General features: G+C 35.5%; 1 protein-coding gene across 1 annotated transcript; it reads right to left on the bottom strand.

Moving 5' to 3' along the window:
• Positions 1 to 355: 355 nt before the first annotated feature.
• On the bottom strand, positions 356 to 19,686 carry LOC149072614 (zinc finger protein-like 1 homolog). The gene is made up of 6 exons (XM_089247055.1): positions 19,450 to 19,686; positions 12,102 to 12,213; positions 10,784 to 10,977; positions 9,792 to 9,990; positions 7,251 to 7,380; positions 356 to 3,675 (listed from the first exon to the last, which is right to left on the bottom strand). Exons 1-6 carry the CDS (start codon positions 19,549 to 19,551, stop codon positions 3,390 to 3,392), a joined length of 1,023 nt encoding a protein of 340 aa, XP_089103181.1. The 5' UTR covers positions 19,552 to 19,686; the 3' UTR covers positions 356 to 3,389.
• Positions 19,687 to 19,726: the final 40 nt, after the last annotated feature.

The raw sequence follows: 19,726 nt of genomic DNA, 5'->3' as shown, positions 1-19,726 counted from the left end.
GAAAGTGTCATCCTCAAAAAAAAAATATCAAGCGGAATTATTATGGGTCACTCAAAAAAATTCAAATATTAATATTTTGAATGGCAATAGAGGCCAAGAATGAATTTAAAAATCCTGCAACCCTAAAGTCAAAGAGTGACATCACTTTTAACACCACAAGATTAGATACAGCACAGACAAAGAGGGAAAAAAAGATAAACTAGTCTCTAGGGAAAAAAAAAAGCTGGGGGAAAAGTTTTTTTATAGATATCGTACCAAGAAGCACGAGATGACTAGCCAACTGTTGTCATTTTAAATAATTTTTTTGCAGCTTTAATAATTGCATTATGCCACTAATTTTTGTTTTCATGTTTTTGTGTGATAAATGTACTTAAATTTCTTGAGGATCGCACCTTCAGACCTTTTCCTTGTTAGAAACATGGAATTTTCTTAATTGGTATCAGGAGAGAAAGAGCAACAACTTTTTAATTGGGTTTTTGGGTATAAGGGAATGGTATGAAAAGTTAATTTCTTTATTTTCATAACTATATACTGCTTTGCAACATGAATGATATGTCTGAGTACTACAAACTATTTGAATACTTTTTCTAATTGAAAGTATGTTTCTAGGATCAATGATTCACCAGTAAAATGCCACATGCTCTTACCTATACCCCCGTATACACAGAGTCCCCTGTAAGTGCTAGCACAGCCTTTATCTCATCAACCTTCTGTCATAGAGGTACGATTCCAGTTTAAGAAATGCTCAACAGGCATTCAAAAATTACCCTGTACCAGTTTTAAGAGTGAAAATACAGTACCAGAAAATAAAAAAATCTTTTTTATTTGGTCCCTCTGTGCTCTAACTTCCAGTTAGAGCGTTATTGCCCTGTATCACTTGAGGCCAACAGAAAAAAATTCCATGTTTTTTCCTAAGTGCAATATTCAGTGGTATTCAAATTTAAAAAATGGAAAAAATTTGGGAACAGCATTAAATGCGGGTAAAACGGTTTTTCCACATCTCTGACACAGTTTCCCACATTTCCTCCACTTTTTGAATTCAAATATCCCTGTGAATATTGCACTTAGAAACATGGAACTTTTTCTGTTGGCCTCAGGAGATACAGGGCAACAACTTTCTAACTGGAAGTTAGAGCACAGGGGGACCGTATAAAAATTTGGATTTTTTATTTTGCGACACTATTTTCACTCTCAAAACTGATACAGGGTAATTTTTTAATGCTTGTTGAGCAATTTTTAAATGGTAATCATACCGCTACCATGGATGGTTGATGAGATGAAGGACGTGCTAACACTTACAAGACACCCTGTATATATATGGTGATCTCTCACTTATACGTTTCTCTCAGTTATATCATGATTTTCTGCACTCCCCGTCAAAGATGTGGCATGATAATGATATTCACTTATACGCATGCATCTTTTTTCTTCATTCCCTTGCACGACGTGTAAGTGAGAGATCGCTATCTGTATGCCAGACGAAAAGGGCACTACATTCACATTCGTCAATATTAGAATAATGCTATTAATATGCAGTTCTTACACTATACATAAATATAGGACACCAAGTCCTTATTTCAATAAATAAGAGATATTTACTTCATAAAACAAGCGACCTCCTTAAAAAGACATACTAAAATAATCTTTAAACAGCTCCAGTAAAATTTTCCTTTTATGACATGGTGCCCTTTACCTCCAGCATGCAGATATATACAGTGAAAAACCTCACAACGATAAATCTCTCTACAATGATTTTTTTTCAAATCTCTTTAGATTTTCTCATTAATCTAACAAACTATACTTGATACAAAATTTCTTACTATGCATCTTTCTACAACAATATTTTTTGAGAGTAAAAATTTGAGTGAACTTAGTGATATATCAAGAATAGGAAAACATCAGGGGTATGATAATCAGAGTACATCTTACAGCTTGGCACCCTAGTTCAGGACTTTTCACAGGTCCATCAACAGTGAATTTGTCACAAAAGCAAATACCTGGATTTATCCTGAGCTGGAGCCCTTTCAGCATCCCCACTATGCGAGGGCCATAATCTGGGACCCAAGGCACAAATCCAGGGCAATTCATGCCATGTGAGGAAAGAAAAGATCATACTGTGATGAGGCATCTAGTATTTTTATGGGATAGAACCATTATTTTTTGCTTATAGGGTCTTGGAAGACAGGAATAGAGAAAGGAGATGATTACTCCCACTTGCTGGAATCGTGCTTGAGGGTCTTGCAACATACAATATGAATGAAAAGTCACAAAATAACACTGATCAAGTTTGGATGCTGCTTAACTTCTGCTTTATAATAATATTGTCTTTTGGTCTGTATAATATAGGCCATATTATATAAAAATTTTATGTATAATGATTTATTATTTAAAAATTAAAGCACATCTCTTAGTTGAATGAAAGCAGCAAGAAATGTCTCGGCATAACCTTTTATCAAAACCTTTTATTTAAACGTGTTATCTCTCATAATTTTCAATGACCAATAATGTATTATGGTGCTAAAAAAAATAAAGCAAACAATTAAATATATTTTGATATTATGGAAGATATGAAATAATATGTTGCAAAATTAAATTATATTTTCATATACAGTGGAAAAACTTGTATAAAAATTTTTAAGAGGACCAGAGAAAATTATCATTGTTAGGGATTTATCGATATGGATGGAATTGAATTAACATTATTGCTATGGGGGAATCTCCCGGACGAAAGACTGATGTAGTTATACACAAGATTATCGTTGAATAGGAGTTTCACTGTATACCATTTTGCACAAATCTTGTAGTATATTATTCTCTCTCTACACTGCATATTCAATCAAGAAATTCAGAATGCATGATATAAATTTTTGTAAAAAAAAGACCAAGCACACTTTCAGACAAAGCTCTTGGCAATAATGCTAGGAATAAATGAAAAAGGTGAGAAAGATGTTGATCAGCAACAAGTCCAATATTCCGAACATTAAAGTTATTCAAATAAGAGGTTCAGAAATTTAGTCGTGAGAGAACAAACTTAACAAAAATAATTAAAAAAAAACACAAGCATTCAGTTCATCACTTAAATTTTTCACAATGCAAGATTATGTAAACCATCTCAAATATCTGATCTGAACATGCTGTTTCTTGATACACAATTTTGATTTTGCATAATATAAAACAAATTGTGTCATTTCTTTCATACAAAAAAAATTCTTATTGTCATCAAAGGAAAAACAGTATTTAAAACAAAATGTTTTCGTCATAAAAAAAGTTTCAAGTTTGGATTTCGCCACAATTCATTTAGACTAAAAAACTTGATTCTTTACCATGGTCAATCTCATGATAACCAGATGGAAAAATTTAAATAATTTATCTATTATCTATGAGTATTACTATCTAGGTCGAATGTGTTCAATATCATTGTTCAAATTTCTACCAACTGCATTTGCATCAAGGGCTCCATCATTTGCCAAGTCATCCACACTGTCTTGAACTCTGATGTTTGGATTAAGGTGAGGATCTAACAATGGATCGGTATCGGCACTTGCACGTCCCATTCTCAAAAACAGAATCACAACGGTACAAAGAGCTATGAAAGCTAAAATTCCCAGAACAACCCATTTCTTATAGAATATATTTGGATCTCTTCTGCGAGTTCCACTTAGATAGGTCTTTGAGCTGAAATAATAAATTTTTGGTCAAAAACACAATTAAAAAACAAGCAAATTTTAAAACTTCTACAAAACAATACAACACTACTGTAAAATACACTAGTTGGTAATTGCTAAAAAAATTAGTTTGCCCCGCTGCACAACTTAGCAAGAAAGCAAATGCAAGAAAAAAAATTGACAAGGTATTATGAAATATTATCAGCAAAGAAAAGAGTTAGAAACTAATTTTAATTGGAAATAAACAGTTGCAAAGACCTGTTAAATGAGAAAAATTCATTTTATATTAGAAATTATAAATGAAATAGTAAAATGAATAACCAATATCCAATGGATAAGCTTCCATGGCATTGTTTGGGTGAGAAATAATTCCAAGCACTTGAGTATTTCTTTATTTCAATCAAAAAAGTATTGAAGTTCGGGAATTTTTCTTTTGTCACATTGTACTTTACCTCGTGTAACAAAACAGGTAGAATCGCTGGAGAAAATGTCCTATAAGATCATCATTTTTGCAATGTGATTATATTTTTATTGAAATCATACAGTTATGAATGGTGATTATACATTTTGAAAGTAAAATTAGTTTACCTTTTGTCCCCCCGGTGGTAACTTATAGATGTCCACATGGTAAAACAAATTTTTATTTATATATTCACTATAAAATAGGCCTAAAGAACATGTTGGGTGACCAAGTCATCCCATAATGTTTTAAATGTTGCCATTTAGATTTAGTTGAATTCTGAAATATTTCAAGTGCTGAAGTGTTATGTAAATTTCAATCATATATTTCTGATAATTTCTTCAGTTTTACAATGTTGAAATAGTTATTGATCCGAGTCAGTTGGTCTCAGTAATTCGATCAAGCTTTAATATATACACTTTGTACATTTTCAAATAAATACAGCTTTGGTGGAAAGCACTTTCACTTCACCTTCCCACTTCAACTGTTATGATTTAAATTATTCATTAACTCTGTGGTCCGATGTTGAGGTTTACTCGACATCAGTAAAAAACTGCACTTAATTGCTATAGGGGCCCTTTATGATTACAGGAAAGCCCCTGTGAATTTGGACTTTTAGCAAAACTTATAAGCTATCCAAGAAACACAAAAGTTAGCAACCAGAATAATTCCTGATTGTGGGGGGCGGCGGCTATAAAGTATGAACTGTACCAACCCAGTACCTATTACATCTCTGGACTGCAAAAGGATTAATCTGTGCTTTGGAACCTTTCATAGTTTTCGGCCCAGCTTGAAATGTGAAATTTTTTAATGTTAATATGAATTTGTTCCAGTTTAGTGATTGGAAGGCGTTGAAATTTCTCTGAGATGAAACAATTTCTTCATCGCTGACCTTCGTGAAAATGTCTTTGCTAAAACTTGGTTGAACTGAGAACAGTGTACCTCCTCTGCTGGCTACATCACTACTACTGGGTGATGCATACTTGCTTCATTGGTGCTGGTAATGCAATGTTACATCTGTCTGATGTACAGTAAATATGAGTTGTTTGGAATTTTTGAGATTCAATCTTCCAACCTTTGGTGTATAACTGAAAAGGCTCGTGTACTTCCTTATACACTGCTGGCCACCCAAATTGCAACACCAAGAAAGACAAGAGATATCGCAACAATATTTATTTTGTAGATAACATGTTGACCAAGCATCAAATGATTAAATTTATAGACTTCTGTGAAGTGTGGTTCCTGCCAAAATCAGTAGCCAGAGTAGCCGCCATTGTTGGAGATCACCGCTGCCACACGCCTCGGCATTGATTCAAAGAGACTTTGGATGTGTTCTTGGGGTACAGCAGACCAAACAGCTTCCACGCGTTGCCAAAGTTGATCTGGTGTGGCAGCTGGGGATGTAATCTGGGTCAATCGTTGAGCAACCATGGACCACATGTTTTCTATCGGCGAAAGATCCGGAGAGTGAGCTAGCCAGGGAAGCAATTCAATCTGGCGATTGACGAAGAACCTTTGGACAATGCGTGCCACGTGTGGTCGTGCATTATCCTGTTGAAATATGGCTGTGGGCAAGCCCTGAAGGTAAGTAAGGACAACTGGCTCCAACACCTCGGAGATGTAGCGCTGGCTTTTTAAAGTACCGGCAATGCGTACTAGAGGAGTGCGAGAGTGATATCCAATACCGCCCCATACCATAATACCCGGTGCAGGACCAGTGTGGCGGTGCATAACGCAGCTGTTCAGCATCCTCTCTCCACGGTGTCTCCAGACTCGAATCCGACCATCGTGGTGTTGCAGACAGAAGCGTGACTCGTCAGTAAAGACAATTTCATTCCATTGTGCCGTCCACAGCCTTCTTTCATCGCACCATTGGCGGCGGAGACGTCTGTGGTTCTGCGTCAAGGGTAGACGAAGCAATGGACGTCTTGCGGACAGACCACTCTGCTGTAAACGGCGTCGAATGGTACGCGCAGACACTGGATGATGCGGTACAGACTGAATGTGCTGTGCTATGGTTCGTGATGTGGCTGAGCGATCCATCACTGCCATATGCACAATACGCCTGTCATCACGTGAAGTGGTGCACTGAGGTGGATGCGATCGAACATGTCGGTCCGTCGTACCCTCTTGCATTCAACGATCACATATCCGCATTACAGTTGTTTGGTTTCGTCCAACACGACTACCGATTTCCCTGACAGATAATCCACAATCTCGGTAGGCCACTATCCTTCCTCTGTCGAACTCGGATACTTGATCAAAAGATGATCGCTGTTTTCTACGAGGCATAATTGATTGCTTTTTTGAAAAAACCACAAGAAAAACACAATTGCGGTACTTCAAATCGTCGAAATCTCCAAGCCTTAAATAGCGCTTTGAAGTGGCGCCACAGGCGCGCGTGATGTGCGTCTGCGCTGAAATTCTAATCATTTGCATATCTCACCTCCGCTAATGCATGTTGTAAATTTCATATTATTTGCATGCTTCCTTCAGGGTGTTGCATTTACGGTGGCCAGCAGCGTATATGAACTGCCTACATTTGGTAGATTACTGGAAAAGTGACAATCATTTGTGCTTGAACTTCCTTTGGCGAGATCAAATTGAATATTTTATTGTTACTTGTGTCAGACAGAGCTCTGTGATAATCTTTCGATGACTTTAAGATGTTAATTTTAATTAAATTTTGTTACTGAGAATTGTGTTTATACTAAAATTTGTTTTAATCATTATTTATTAATAATGATTCCAATATTAGGCTAAAGATCTTGAGGTGGGAAAAATACTTTTGTTTATTTCCTTGTTGTTGTCTGCATAATCTGACCCACTGGGGTGTTTCCCCCAGTGGGTCAGAAGTCATAGTGGGGGGGGGGGGGACACCCCCCAATATCAAACCCTTAGGGTCACAGTGTCTGTGTCATCGTAATATTACTTTTTGTGGAGTTTTATTATTTTGTCCAATAAATAAGTAAATAAATAATTTAGGTAGAGTTTGAATTCCAGGAGTGCACTGGAACGTTGCACTTGATATGCAATTCATACAAATCTGTATTACAAAATTCTCCAACAATCACTCATTACTGTCTAAAAGAAAAGCTTAATACATTAAAAGTTCAAATACTTACTGGAACCACCTACCAAACCATTCAAATGCTGAGCGCCTTTTGTATTTATCTTCATCATGATCAGTACCGATGTGTTTAGGAAGGCCATCAAATGATGAATCATATGTTTTTCTAGGAGCAGCAAAGCTTCCTGAAACAAAAAAAAAAAGTTTTCTAATGTGAATTTTCTTAACCCTTAATACTCTGAAATAAGTTGCCAGGAATTAGTCTCTGAACATGCTTAACAACAGCCCACCATTTTTTTTTGTTTTTCTTCAGTCAGCTTATAAGAAAATTAATGAGAATTGATTAAAATTATCTTCAGTTAGATAACTGTATTAGCTATTGACTTATAAAATAGCTTTCTTTTTCCATTATGAATGATTTAGGAAAAAAAAGTTTGGGATAACCAGTAATCATGAAAAGGTTGTAACAATCATTTGAGAAGCTTTAATAAAATGAAATTATATAGTATTAGAGTAGCCGAAACTGAGATAAAGAGATATTAAAGGAAAAAGATACAGTGATACCTCAGCTAACGAGTGCCTGAGATTACGAATTTTTCATCTAACATTTTTTTTTTGTGATATTTCTACCAATAGGGATTCTGCTAACAAACATTTTAACACGGATGTATGCGCTCACATAACATAGTCATGTCATGAGCTGAATTTTCGCACAATCATTGCCAGAATTACTGTCTTTCAAGCCTGAATTAGATGATTTTCATGATTCTAATTTAAATTCACATCAGAATCACTTTCCAGGTACATCTTTATTTCTCTTGCAGAAAGCTTTGTCATTTTATGTAGAATGAATGATTAAGAAAAGTGCATTAAAAAGAAAATTCATATACTTAGATATTTTAAATGCACACATTCTTTCAGGGTGAGACTCTTAGCATGATACTGAATGGGATGAACTTTCTAGATTATTTTATCCATCTGCATAAGTATAAAACACTGAAATGAGTTGACCACATCATGTAAAAGCGCATCTATGAACCCGAACAGGTAAGGGCTTCTTGAAACCTTAGAGGTTGACTTATCCCCTAACTTTGAACGAAGTGTGATGGCAGTATTTTGCTGTAGCCAATCACTGTTCCTATACCATTTTTTTTTACGATGAAATGTCACTTTGAACACAAAACTGGTTGGAGAAAAGGATGAGTCATTCCGCCTCTCTAGGCACCTTAGACCGGGCTGTGCACAGTTTAAAAGAAAAAGGTCTCCAACAAGGTCTCTAAACTTATCTTCAAATTTTGGGCTGTACATGGAACAAATTAAATAATTATCCTATAGAAACCTATGGGAACTTGTTTTGGCCAACGAACATGATTCCAGAACGAATTATATTCGTTTTTTAGCTGAGGAATGATTGTACTTGATAGCTGCAACACATTGTTTGCCCTCTGATCACATGCCAACAAGAACCATTGCATGAGCTATAAATTTTTAAAGTACTGAATCAAAATTGTAGGCCCAAAAATAGTGTTAGTAAAGGGTTAACATTAAAAAATGGTTTTGAATTAATGTGCAGTAAACTTTAGGATAACATTAACTACCAATACTCTCCATGGCTTGTACTCAAGTTACTAAAACACAGTATCAACTCAAATGGAACGCATACTTTCTCTCAAAAAATCAAATATGATTACATACCATAGCTGTCAACTTTAGAGAATGAGAATTAGGTTTTTGCGCAGATCCAAATTCCGTACAAAAAATAAACATAAAAGGGTTTTTTTGCAGACAATGTAAGGGTTTCTCATTAATAAAAGTAAAATTGTAGGGACTTTTCTCTTTGCAAAAACGTAACATCATGCTAGCCATCGCTGTGATTAACACCAAGTCGCCATTTACTAGGTTAAATTACCTGTCATTACTACTCTCAAATAAAATTATGCCAAAAAAAAAAATTGCTATCAAACCCAAAAATGGGACACATGGTTAAAGCAGATAAAATTCATCTCGCCAATTTTGGATGTCGAAAGGCCCGATTGATGCTGGCTGTTTGACAAACTTTGTCTTTCCTCCCTAAAATAACAAATTTTTGTGATTTGACCCAATGGTTACAATTTACATCGTGCTTGTGACATCATTTCTGGGATTAAAAACTGAAGCAATGGTCTATTTTCCAGGTAAATTCTTTAGGAATAATTTTTTCCCCAAAAATTAGGGATTTTTTACAACCATGGTTGAAATAAAAATTTTTCAGGAGTTTGGGAGATAGACTAGAAATACAGGAGACCTGGCAGCTATGACATAGGTGTGCATTAGTATCTTTGACAAAATTCCAATTTTTGTAGCATAGAAAAGAGAAGTGTTAGATTAGAGTGATTTCAGTAATTATTTTATGTAAAAAAACAAGATGATACAGCTAATAAATGCAGCAAAAACAAATACAGGCAGATGATGAAATTAAAAATATTTCATACCAACTTCAGGGTATTAAAAGCAATTGACTTGATTTTTTTTTTCTTTCAGCAATTGAAATTTTAATCCAAAAAAAAAACGTTTTTCTTTCATACTTGAATACAGTAAAGAGCCAGAAAACTCATGCCTGAAGAAAAAGAAGCTCCATATGTTTCTGGCCTGGCTGCTCTCATCATGTCGGCTGTATGAGAATGCACTTGTTTTGCTCCATAAAGATTGCCCGAGCTAGGCATTCCACTATTATGGCTAGAATTCTGTAACAATGCTGACTTTCTTGGGGATGCCTCTGAATTATTTTTTACAGGTTCTGCTGCATTTTCCTCGATCTGTAATAAATAAAGTTATTTACATATTTAAAAACAAATTCACCCATTTCAAATGATTACTGGACTGTATTTTTGTATTCCATTAAAAAAATTCTAATGAATGATCTTTCGTTTTATACAAAATAATTTGATAAGCCGTAATATACAAGTTAAACAGACAAACCAGATGATGATGACTGGCTACTCTTAAACATATGAGAAATCCTGCTTGACCAAAAATGTGTGAGTGCAGTTTATAAAACAAAAAATTTTCTTAATTCTTGAAAAAAAACATAACTTGATGCCCATATTACATCTGATTCCACGGTATATAGAGAAACAGTATAACAGGTTTCTACTCTATTGCCCAGTTCAAAAAAGCAACAACTCAAAATTGTATGTTTTGAGATACCTGCATTTTAAAGATTCACTTTGTATGGAGCTGAACGAGAATCAACTCAGATTTAATTACAGTAGGGAGAATAAAAGCAGAGTTGCTGTTTTAAAAGATGTTGAGGTATTTTTCAACATTTTAATGACGTGCATAACTCGAAACTGCAATTTTCAGAGTTGCCTTTTTGAACTGGATCGTTGCACATTATAAGTACATAAAGGTATAAGTACAGCATGAATTAGCTTTATATTGAAGTGTTTAAATAATAAAACAAATTTAAAATATAAATGGGAATTGTTTTTGATGTTAAATAGTCGCATCATTTTTTGAGATTCAATGGAAAACAAAACTTCTTTCCTCCACAAGCACATCCCTGCAAAATATCAAAGTTTGCTGATTTTTTTAAAAAAACTGCCTTACTATTGGAAATGCAAGACCACATCTTGCCCAATTGATACCAAGCAACTTGTTTCTCAAAGCTTCTGCAACAGGCGATACCAGATTAGATGGTGGAAATATACATTCTTTACAAATAGGACATGTATAGCCAGCTGGAGCAGTATGTGGGAATAACTCATTGGCATATTTATTCAGGCAGTCCCAATGGAAAACATCTAGGAGAATAAAAAATTAAGAAACTAATATAGCACAAAAATTTGTTTAAAAAAATGAAAGGAAATATTGAATTTCGTAAAATTAACTCATTTCTGTGTTAGTACACATGCCAAGTATATAAAAAGTAAGAGGGGAAAATATTGTATATTTGCAGTTTTTTCTCAGAAAAAAAAATGCTCTTAAATAAATTAGGCTGGAACCTAAACTATTTTTTTATTCGTTGATGAAAAGTTAACAGGACTTTCTTTGTCTTAACCCTATTAATGGCTCAGGGTCGAACACAAAACCTCTTAAAAAAAGGCTGTTTATTTTCATAAAATCTCTTCAAAAAGACCAGAGGTCACGTGATTCTAAAGTGCTTCCCCCCGTATGTGACAATGGGTAATCGGCATGTATGATAACCCATCGAGAGGGGGCTGAACCCAAGTGACAGGCTGGTAACGCCCGGTGATTGACCCTTTCTTCTTAGAAAAATGTACTTTCTTCAAAGTTTTTCTATTTTCCAAACTAAATAAAAAACATGTGTAAAAAAAAAAGGACATAGTTTCTTGCTGTCCTCAGAGTTCAATTTAGTTATCATACATAAAAAATTAGGTGCTAATGTTAATTTTTTAGTTGCTGTGATGACCTGGCACCTGGGATTTGTCAAGCCCTGTGCACCATTACCAACATTTTTAGTTACCATGGACACCAAAGCAGAATATGCTGAAATCTGCGACGTACATCACAGAACAACCAATTCTACTGCAGAACAATCTGGAAGAATTTTAAGAAAACACTATTATGTAAAAAAACAAGGAACTTTTACTGCAGAACATTTCCAGTCAGCCGAGGGCTCATTGCAGAACAATGCAAAACATTCTGCTTTGGGGACCATGGAAACCTGGCACCTAGGATTTGTCAATCCCTGATTATAGATCTGATCTCTTCTTGGACTTTTCATGAATCTAATACTGTTTCACTATTGTTAATTGACAATTTATTTGTATTTTTTTTTTCAGAAATTTCCCAACCATTTCAGGCTATGTCTACAAAGTATCAAAAGTGCTATAAATATAATTATTGGTTGCAGAAAGAAAATTGATAAAATTTTCCACTTTCAGACAGATAATAAAATACTTACGAAAACAAACAAGTCTAATACATTCTCCCTGCTCCAATCCCTTTTTACATAACTGGCAGTTTGGATCATATTCACAGTCATTAAGCCATAATAAATATGATTGGACAATACACTGGAATGAAAAATCAAAACATGAATCAAACTGAATTTAAAATTAACGGTTAATAATTATTGCGTTACATAAAATATGACATGTAATACTTATGAAAAAAATATATATATATAGTTGCCATTTGTTATAACAACCATGCGTTACAACGACAGCTCCATTATAATAGGTGCGATAGATTACAAATTTTTTTTCCTATTCTTCTGACGTATAATTTTTATTTTAGTTAACTTAATGTTGCTTTCATGCAATATAAACACCTAGAGACCATTCAATCCAATACAACACACATCCAAACTAAGCTCACCCCTGCCTCTTTTTCCAAAGATATGTACAAAATCAATGTTTATCCATTCAGGCTACCAAAATTGTGTTTGACCTTCCCCATTGACAATAGAGAATTCGGTACATAGGTGCCTGCATACAACTAATCATTAAAATTTCATGTTTCTAACCCGATGCACTTTCACTGCAAATACTTACATTACCCCTTTCAGACCCTGTTGTCACAAATGTGTGGGTTATTTTTTTCTCACTGTAGATTTTTTTTCTTTTGACCTCAGGGCGTTAAGCCCTGACCGAAAGGATTATTTAAGTTTTGAGTTAGAAATATGGTGAATATGAACTTTGGGTGGCTTTCATCAAAGAGCAGTACTCAAAGTTGAACTTTCAGGGGATTTTAAGATGGTTTCCAAGAGAAAGTGCCTCTGGGAAAAGTTGATTTATTATAGGGTGACTCATAAAATAACTTTGCCGATGTACGAGTCCATGGCAGCCAAAAAAAATCAACAAATTTGAATGAAATTCAAGATATAGGTGTTTCAGAGTTTGCACTCTGAAAGATTTGAAAAATAAATGAAACGAAACCCTAGCTCTTGCGGTTATGGCCATAACAAAAAAATTTCTCAAAATTCAAATGGCAACACCCACTTGACTCTGTCAGGCGAATTTCTTCAAATCTGCGATAATCCCTGACCGAACATCTAGCGCACCAACCCCTAGGTGAGACTTTTCTTTGTTGGTGTCCTGTGCCTGCATTTATGGTGCTACAAATACCGTTCCAACACCATTTATGTTTTTTTGATATGCAGATCATTTTGCAATACATGAAAGTGTGTTGCCATTTGAATTTTTCAAATTTTTTTGTTGAGCAAGAGCTAGGGTTTTTTTTCACATCCTTGAGTGCATACACTAAAACACCTATATCTCAAAGTTCATTCAAATTAGACTTCTGTGGCTGCCAGACTCATATCTACAAAGTTATTCTATGACTACCCTGTAGGTAATATTTAATAATAAAATTCTGGAAAAAATTGTATGTGAAGATGAATACTAGCCAAGATAATGAATTGTGCATTATCTCGGCTTAAAAAATTTAAATGAAAATCATTTCACAAAAAATTTGAAAAAATAAAGATTTTCTGGAATTTGTTTTTAATCCATTTTTGACTATCAAAAATGCATTAAAACACATTTTGAAAATTCCAAAAAACTGAATGCTCAGGTCTGAAAGGGTTGTAACACAATATAATTTTTTATTCCATCACAACATGAATTCTCTAAAGAAGCAAATTTTATTTCAAATGTTTGATAATGATCTCCCAATATAATTTCTGTGGGACGAGGGTTTGTTATAATGAATGTCAACAGTATAACTAAAAATTCTTTTTGGAAGATGATGTTACCTAACAACATTCTTGAGCGGTTCTGGATGAATCCCAAGTGACGAAAAAATTAGAATTGGTGCCTAAAATTTTCTAAATGTGATTGCTAAATTGGAGTCTAAAGGTGACACAAAGTTTTCTCATTTCATTATGCTACATCTTTTAATATGGTAAAAGAAAACATTAAACATTATTTGGTACTGTGTTTTTCTTAAGCAAAATACCATACCCAATTGGGGGCTGGGACCTAAATATTTTTTAGATTTGTCGAAGGCCCTGCCCTTGAATTTAATTGTCACAAAAGAAGCGGGTCGGGCATATAAGGCAATTTTTTTTCCATATAAATGTGACATCAATTTTTGCTTTAGTAGGCCTAAAAGTTTTCTTTACAAGATTTTGATAAAGTTTTCAAAAATAAAAACAGCAGGCAACAGGATGCATTTTTATTGCTGAACTGATATGATAACCAGATAATTACAGTGGAACTTCAGTTTTTGAGTGATTCGATATGCAAGCAAATTTTGACTATAAACAAGCAATGATTCGCATTACAAGCAAAAATTCTGAGCTTTGTTTATGCGATCAGAACAGAACCAATGTTTCTTTGCTTTCGACCACACATGTACAGTAGGAGTTTGGGTAATCTTCAGCAAAAACAAACCTTATCCTCCAAAAGTTTTTCACATTGTGTACTGTCTAAAAAAAGATAGAGACTGATATGGGGTCACCAAGAAGATCCCCAATTCTGATTGGAGAAAAATGTGGGCCAATTGTATTATTAAACATGGTTGTGAGGGGTTAGCTTACAAACAGAAGTCACTATTTGTCGAAGAGATTATGCCGTGGGGAAGACCATGGGATTGGAAGTGAATGAGGATGATATGATCAAGTTGCGTGCGCATTACCGTGATGGAGCATGATGGTCGTGTGCACTCTATCATGATAATGCACACACAACTTAATCTTCGAGAGATCTGATTGCTTGCGTCTCACTGAATTATGCAGACGTTTAAAGGCTCACCAGTCCCTCCTGGTGTCCGATTACCTATCACAACTTCACATTCTGGTACTTCCACAAGCAACTTATTTCCCTGATCTTGCCCCATGTGACTTTTTCCATTTTTCTCGAATAAAGAATTCGCTTAAGGGACAACGATTCTCATTTTTCGAAGTGCAGCGATGATGATGAAGGCACTGGAGGATAAAAAAATTGCAATGTGATCATGTTAAGCGGCATGGACTGTGTTTTTGATCAATACAATTTCTGACTACTCCCATTAGCTTCAAGTCATCTACGAATTTGCTAACAATCCCATCGATACCCTGATCAAGTTTATCGATAAAAAGTGAAAAAGTATGGGCCAAGAGCACTTCCTTGCGGGACTCCACTTGTGACGCCTATCCAATGACAGAATTTCCTGTTCACCATAACTCATTGCAACCTATCTCTTGACCATGATTCTATCCAATTCAGCAAGTTGCCCCAAATTTCAATCTCATGTAAATGCTTCAAGAGTTTATCAGGCCTGTCATTTGGGGGGGGGGGGGGGGGGGGCTTTTGAAAGTACACTAAAGATGGTGTTATATATATATACACAAATATATACATACATTGAGCACATTTGCTTTGCCCCCCCCCCCCCCGGAAAAAGTTGAAATGACGGCCCCAGAGTTTACCATATTTGATCCAACCGAATGCCTTCTAGAAATCAAGGTAAACAACATCTACATTTTTGCCCTTACCCAAAGCCTTAGCCACATGATCATAGAAGCAAAGGAGGTTAGTTACACATGACTTCCTCTTACTGAACCCGTGCTGATTATCCGACAATACATTACTTTCATCTATCCACTTCACCAACTGCCTTTTGATTATAATTTCCAAAATTTGAGAGGGATATCGTCAAACTCAATTGACGATAATTGGACACAGCCTCTCTACTACCCTTTTTAAATATCGGAACATTAGCAAAATCTCTTGGGATGATACCCTCAAAAACACTACTCCTGTAAATCTGTACGACTGGCTCCAAAAGTTCATTAATACATTCCCCGAGGACCCTGGTATAAATATCATCTGGCCCTGATGCGTTGCTTGCACACAGAGCTGCAACTAGGGGGGAGCAGGCGGGTCTCGTGCCCCGGGCGCTGGACCAGAAGGGGCGCAAATTTTGTTCCCAAACCTCTCCAACATTACAAGGGGCGCCAAAATACGTACTTGTCACGAGTGACAAAGCTTCTAGTTGTGGCCCTGCTTGCACATACATTTTTTAGAATATTTAGGACTTCTACATCTTCCACTTAAATATTGTTGAGGATTTTATCACCCCCACGCAACACCCGTACATTGAATATCATTATCTCTATTAAAAACTGATGCGAAAAAGTCATTGAAAACACTACACATGCCTACATTGCTCTCTTATCGAGAGGTGGCCAATTGTCCCCTTGCATCTATTATTGACACACTTAAAAAATGATTTTGGGTCAGATTCTGTTATCTGCCAACCTAGATTCAACTTGTTTTTTACTATCCCTTATCGCTTTCTTCAACACTCTTCGTTCATTAGAAAACAATGACAGGTCATCTCGTCCACTTTCATACTCTCTGAATGTTCTTTTCTTTTCAAGATAAAGGCTACGCATGCTATCCATGAACCAGTCTTTTGTTATCAACCTTACCTGAAGAAAAGTTGCAGAAAAAACTAATGACGGTATGTGATCACTGGAAGAAAACCCACCCCCACCAAAACATGTTCAATCAAATCCTTGGAACTAGTGAAAACTAAATCCAAAATAGTAGTACCCCTCATGACTTCTGATACACATGCTGGTGTAAAAAATTATCAATCACAAATTTAAGAAGGTATTTTTCATACTGATCTCTAGCTGAAAAGTTCTCCCAATCGATACCCAGGTAATTGAAATCTAATATGACAACCATCTTATGATTGCACATGTAGGAAATTTCATCATGAAGTTTGGTGATATAGTTTAGTACCCTATTCTGCGGATTGTAATAAACCCCTACAATTAGTTTACGACGCCTTTTGTTTTCAAGCTTAACCCATATCGTTTTAATATCACTTCTCTGCATATAACACTCTCTAGCCTTCAAACATGATTTCACGTATATTAAGACTCCACCACCCCCCCCCCCCTTTATTATCCAATCTATTTTTTCTTGAAAAAGTATTGTATCTTGAGATTTGTAAGATTCATCCCCATTGTTTTCCCAAATTTCTGTAATGGCTATAAGATCCCGGCCCTCTATAGCTATCATAGTTTCTAAAAAATCTTTCTTATTACCCAAGCTCCTGGCATTTATTAGCACACATTTTAATTTGCCCTGTGATTTCGTGTCAATCGAGAAGACATTCAAGTCAGAGGTGGGTAAATGACCATCCATACTGTTATTATTAACAATAACTAACCCGCATTCCCGTCTACATGGTCTGGGAGTAAAAAACCTGACCTGTACCTATCGTAAACCTCCCGACCTCCTATTCAGATGAATCCCATCCCAACAAAGCCACCTGGCGGTAAATGTGGGAAGCTCGAAGAATGTGACCCCCAATGAAGAGCAAATGTCCTTAAGGCCTAAATTGAATTGGTGGATCCTTCTCCTATACCCTTACTATCCCTTAGCAGAACTGGAATCACTGTTACATCTGAACACCCCTCCCGAGCGGATAATAGTAAGTTCTGGTACTCTGACAGAGACTCACTAATATTTGCCCCTACTTGATTCATTCCCACCCAAAGGATTACCTGCAAAGGAAGCTTTCAGCAATGAAAAACGTCTCGAACGTTGCTATTCTCTCTCAGGAAGAAAACAGTGCTCAAAACCCGAAAATCCCTACACACCCTGAGTATCACTATATACGGAACATTTATATAGGATTACATATCGCAGCAAAGGATATTGTTATATCAAGAGGAATTCAACATTAGACAAAGGGTCTTCTAATTTCAAAGATTTGAAAAAATATCGCTGTGGAGGGATTTACCATTATATAGAGTATTATTGTGGAGGGATTTACCGTGTACAAAATAATGTTGTAGAGCGATTTACAGTCATATTGAGTACCATTGTAGAGCGATTTACAGTTATATCGAGTATAATTTTAGAGCATCATTCTATCGAGTACCATTGCAGAAGGATTCATCTTTGTAGAGGGATTTACTGTTATATCTACAGTTATATCGAGTATAATTTTAGATCATTCTATCAAGTACCATTGCAGAAGGATTTACTGTTATATCGAATATCGTTGTAAGATTTATCATTATATTGGGTATCGACATTAAAGAATTTACCATTATATTGGGTATCGATATTAAAGAATTTACCATTATATTGGGTATCGATATTAAAGAATTTACCATTATATTAGGTATCGATATTAAAGAATTTACCATTATATTGGGCATGGCCCCCACAAGGGGTGGGCTGGCAAGGCTCCAGCCCTGGGGCCCGGGACAATTTTCATTATTTTTGTTTTTTAACGCTATAAATCCATCATAAAAGGGCCCGTGAAAGTCTGGTTGGGGGGCCCGCAAAAGATTCCAGCCTAGGGGCCCTACTGCAGGACGTGGGGGACCATGATATTGGGTATCGATATTAAAGAATTTACCAATTTATTGAGATTGTTGTAAAGGTACCGTTATATCAGTTATCTTTGTAGAGATATTTACTGTTTTATCAATAATCGCTGTAGAGGTATATTTACTGTCATATCAATTATCATTGTTGACGCCTATAGTTATCGGGATTTCAGATGTTATAAATTTTTCTCCGTTGAATTTTTTTAATGCATTCTGAAGCTAAGGTTTATTCAAATTTATTTTGTCATTGGAAATTATCATTATCAGGCTGCAAGACTATGTAGAAGGTATTCTCTCCTTCCTTCTTGTTCAAACATTTCCCTACTCTGAAATTGGTCCGTACTATTCACTGTGATCCATGTGCATGAGAAGCTACTTTTGTAACGCCTTCCTATAGTGAAGATAAATGTATGACAAAAAATAAAACCCTGTTTTCGATCAATTTTTTCAGTTCACCAGATTCAAAGTTGTGACCAGCATCCCAGCTGTTCCATTATCTTTGTAGAGTGATTTACCCTTATATTAAGAATTGTTGCAGAGGGATTTACCATTATATTGAGTATTGTTGTAGAGGGATTTAGTTGATTTATTTTAGACTGAGTATCATTATATTGAGTATGGTTGTCAAGGGATTTACCATTATATAGAGCATGGTTATCAAGAGATTTACCGTTATATTGAGCATGGTTGTCAAGGGATTTACCATTATATAGAGTATCGTCGTAGAGGGATTTACAGTTGCATCGACTATCGCTGTAGCGAGGTTTCAATGTGTAACAATACTAAAATTAGTATTCTCAAGAGAACTTGGCAATATGAACATTTTTATGGAAAAATGAAGCAATATAATATTAAAGAAAATTATCCAGTCACGTGAAATTAGGGACATATGGTCACCCTAAAGAAACTGCATCGCAATTAGTTTCACCATTTAATTAACTAGAACGTAAATAAAAAATTGGCATACCCTGGAGTGATTAGATACCATGCAAAACTCGCAAACATTGACGCGGTGTTCGTAACAAAATTGTATAGTAACGTTTTTTCTATCACATTTACACAGACCCATTTTTTTAATTTAAATTTCCTACACACAAAATATTAAGCAAAAACCAATTTACATATCAAGTAAAAAATATGAGCACTCTATGAAAACACGTCATACGTATATTTCCAACCCAGGAAAAACTTGTAATTCATGATACTGACTAGACAGTAAAAAACTCCACCCGGTCTTCCGTTCT

The sequence above is a fragment of the Pholcus phalangioides genome, unplaced genomic scaffold, assembly GCF_987345545.1.
Source record: "Pholcus phalangioides strain wild (caught in Gottingen) unplaced genomic scaffold, Ppha-v1.0 ptg000017l_1, whole genome shotgun sequence".
Taxonomy (NCBI): Eukaryota; Metazoa; Arthropoda; class Arachnida; order Araneae; family Pholcidae; genus Pholcus; species Pholcus phalangioides.
This window is presented reverse-complemented; position numbering and strand designations above follow the sequence as displayed.

Coding starts and splice junctions, on each gene's coding strand:
- LOC149072614 (XM_089247055.1), bottom strand. CDS start 19,551: ATGGGTCTGTGTAAATGTGATAGAAAAAACGTTACTATACAATTTTGT. Junction 7,381..9,791: donor TGGAGCTTCTTTTTCTTCAG/GCATGAGTTTTC, acceptor TTTTTGTTTCAG/GAAGCTTTGCTGCTCCTAGA. Junction 3,676..7,250: donor TGGTTTGGTAGGTGGTTCCA/GTAAGTATTTGA, acceptor TTATTATTTCAG/CTCAAAGACCTATCTAAGTG.